Source organism: Andrographis paniculata, unplaced genomic scaffold, assembly GCF_009805555.1.
Source record: "Andrographis paniculata isolate CXL003 unplaced genomic scaffold, ASM980555v1 Contig12END, whole genome shotgun sequence".
Lineage (NCBI taxonomy): Eukaryota > Viridiplantae > Streptophyta > Magnoliopsida > Lamiales > Acanthaceae > Andrographis > Andrographis paniculata.
The window spans coordinates 3850090-3852383 of NW_026137402.1; the positions used below are offsets into that span (position 1 = coordinate 3850090).

Sequence of the window (2294 nt, forward strand, 5' to 3'; positions counted from 1 at the left end):
AAAACCCTTATTTCCGACGTCTTGCCTCTGCCTCTAGTTGGGTAAAAAAAAAAAAAACGAGTAAGGGTGTGTTTGTTTGAAAGATTTGGAAGAATTTACACTATTCATATAAATTTTTCCTCGCAAAAATATAAAATCAAATGCTTATTTTTTATTTTTTACACTCCTTCTGTCTGCCTCTAAGGATCGCATATACCTTTTGCATCATTGTATTTAACATTAAAAATATTCTTATATTTATATAATTTTTTGTACAAATATCATTTTATTAGTATTATAAGATACTAATAGAAGTATTTATGCAATTTTTTCTAAAATTTTATTATATTTTGATATAATAATTAATATTCAAATATCAATATGAAAAAAGTAAATGAGATCCTTAGAGCCGGACGGAGATCGTATTATATTAAAAATTAATTTACATTCAAAACATTACATCAATCCTTATTTATATTACATCGTACCACTATTTCAATTCAAATTTGTTACTATTCAAATCTCAATGCAAAATCCAAACCCGCGTACAAACACACCCTAAAAGTAAGATCAAAAGAGGACAATCGTTGTCGTTAGTAAAATTTAAATTGAATCAAATGAAAACATTTTTCCATGACACAAAGTCTCGTACATATCTATAAATAGACATACATTTCTTTCTATACACATTCACACAAGAAAACCCTAAGTATGGCAAAAACCCTAATCTTAACAACATTTCTCCTATTCACTTGTATAATTTCATGCTCAGCTGACGAGTGTCATGACATATTACAAGACTTTTACCCCGACTTGCGAATCTATAGGAATGGATCCCTAGTCCGATTCAGGACCGAGGAATTTGTCATGCCGTTCCCCGACGGCGATCCGAAGACGGGAGTTCGATCCAAAGACGTGATCATCGATGAAGCCCGTAACCTCTCCGCCCGGATCTTCATGCCGGTGGATATCCCTCATCCGTGGAAGAAGCTCCCCGTCCTCATCTACTACCACGGCGGCGGGTTCATAAGCGGAAGCCCCTTCTCGCCGACATACACAAACTACGTCAGTTCCGTCGTCGCCAGAGCCAATGCCATCGCCGTGTCGGTGAATTACCGGTTGGCCCCCGAATTCAGGCAACCGATCGGGTACGAAGACGCGTGGGTCGCACTCAAGTGGGTGTTTTCCCACGCCCAGTCGCACGGTGCGCGAGGGCCCGAGCCGTGGTTGCGAGAGTATGGGGATTTCCATAGGGCTTATGTAGGTGGGGACAGCGCCGGAGGCAATATCGCACACAATACGGTTTTGCGCGCCGGAATAGAGAGGGCAAGCCGGATTTTTCTACAAGGTATATTTATGAATGCCCCGAATTTTTGGGGAAGTACTCGGATTGGCGGAGAGGAGAAGAGGTACGAGTGGGTTGTGACGAGGAGCTACTTATGGTTGCTTGTGTACCCAAATGTCCCCGCCACATTCGACTTCCCGGCAATAAATCCAAGCCTCGATCCGAATATACATAGGCTAGGCGCGAAAAAGTTGCTTCTGTATGACGGGGGGGAAGATGTCCTTGTCGACCGCGCACGTCTTTACGAGGAAACATTAAGGAAGAGTAGGTGGGGTGGATCGATTCAATTTCACGTGATCCCAGGCCAGGATCACCAGTTTGATATAAACAACCCGAACACGGATGACGCTCGGAGGATGTTGGATATCGTCGTTTCGTTTATTAGCTCCGACAATGCCATTTAGGCGGCGTCTGTAAAATTAACAAGCTCGAGCTCGTGCGTCCGTAATGCCATTTAGGCGTCAGTAATGCCATTTAGGCCGCGTCTGCAGAATTAAAAAGCTCGAGCTTGTGCATGAGCATATAATTACATAATATATTTGTGGATGTGTAATAGTGATGGATGATTGTGTTTTCGTTGATGTTTGTTTTGTGTGTTGTTGTGAAGTTCTAATGAATAAAATGTGTGTTTTATATGAATTTATTTGATTATATAATTTTTTCTTTCTTTTTTTTTTTTTTTTTTTTTTTTTAATGAAATGACATTGTGGTAATGCCATCTACTTCTAAATAAAAAGAATACGAATTAGGGTTTTTATTTATACTAATATATTCTTTTTATTTATACTAATATGTTTTATTTGATTCTTATTTACAAGAAAAACAACAATAATGTTTTGTCAATCATCTGAGCAAGCTTCCCAGAATGTTTGTGATTCGTTGATCTTTCAATCCAACGGTTAGATAATGTAATAGATTGTTTTGTTTGTAATCTTAATCTTAATTTTTCTTAAGTTTATAATTTATATCG

The 2294-nt window shown here is 38.5% G+C and overlaps 1 protein-coding gene across 1 annotated transcript; it reads left to right on the plus strand.

The window, feature by feature from the left end:
• The first annotated feature begins 657 nt into the window (after nucleotides 1–657).
• Nucleotides 658–1963, plus strand: LOC127255780 (2-hydroxyisoflavanone dehydratase-like). The gene has a single exon (XM_051281517.1). The coding sequence runs from the start codon at nucleotides 691–693 to the stop codon at nucleotides 1726–1728; it is 1038 nt and encodes a 345-aa protein (XP_051137474.1). The 5' UTR covers nucleotides 658–690; the 3' UTR covers nucleotides 1729–1963.
• Nucleotides 1964–2294: the final 331 nt, after the last annotated feature.

What these genes read in the sequence shown, in the direction of transcription:
- LOC127255780 (XM_051281517.1), top strand. Translation starts at nt 691, where the DNA reads ATGGCAAAAACCCTAATCTTAACAACATTTCTCCTATTCACTTGTATA.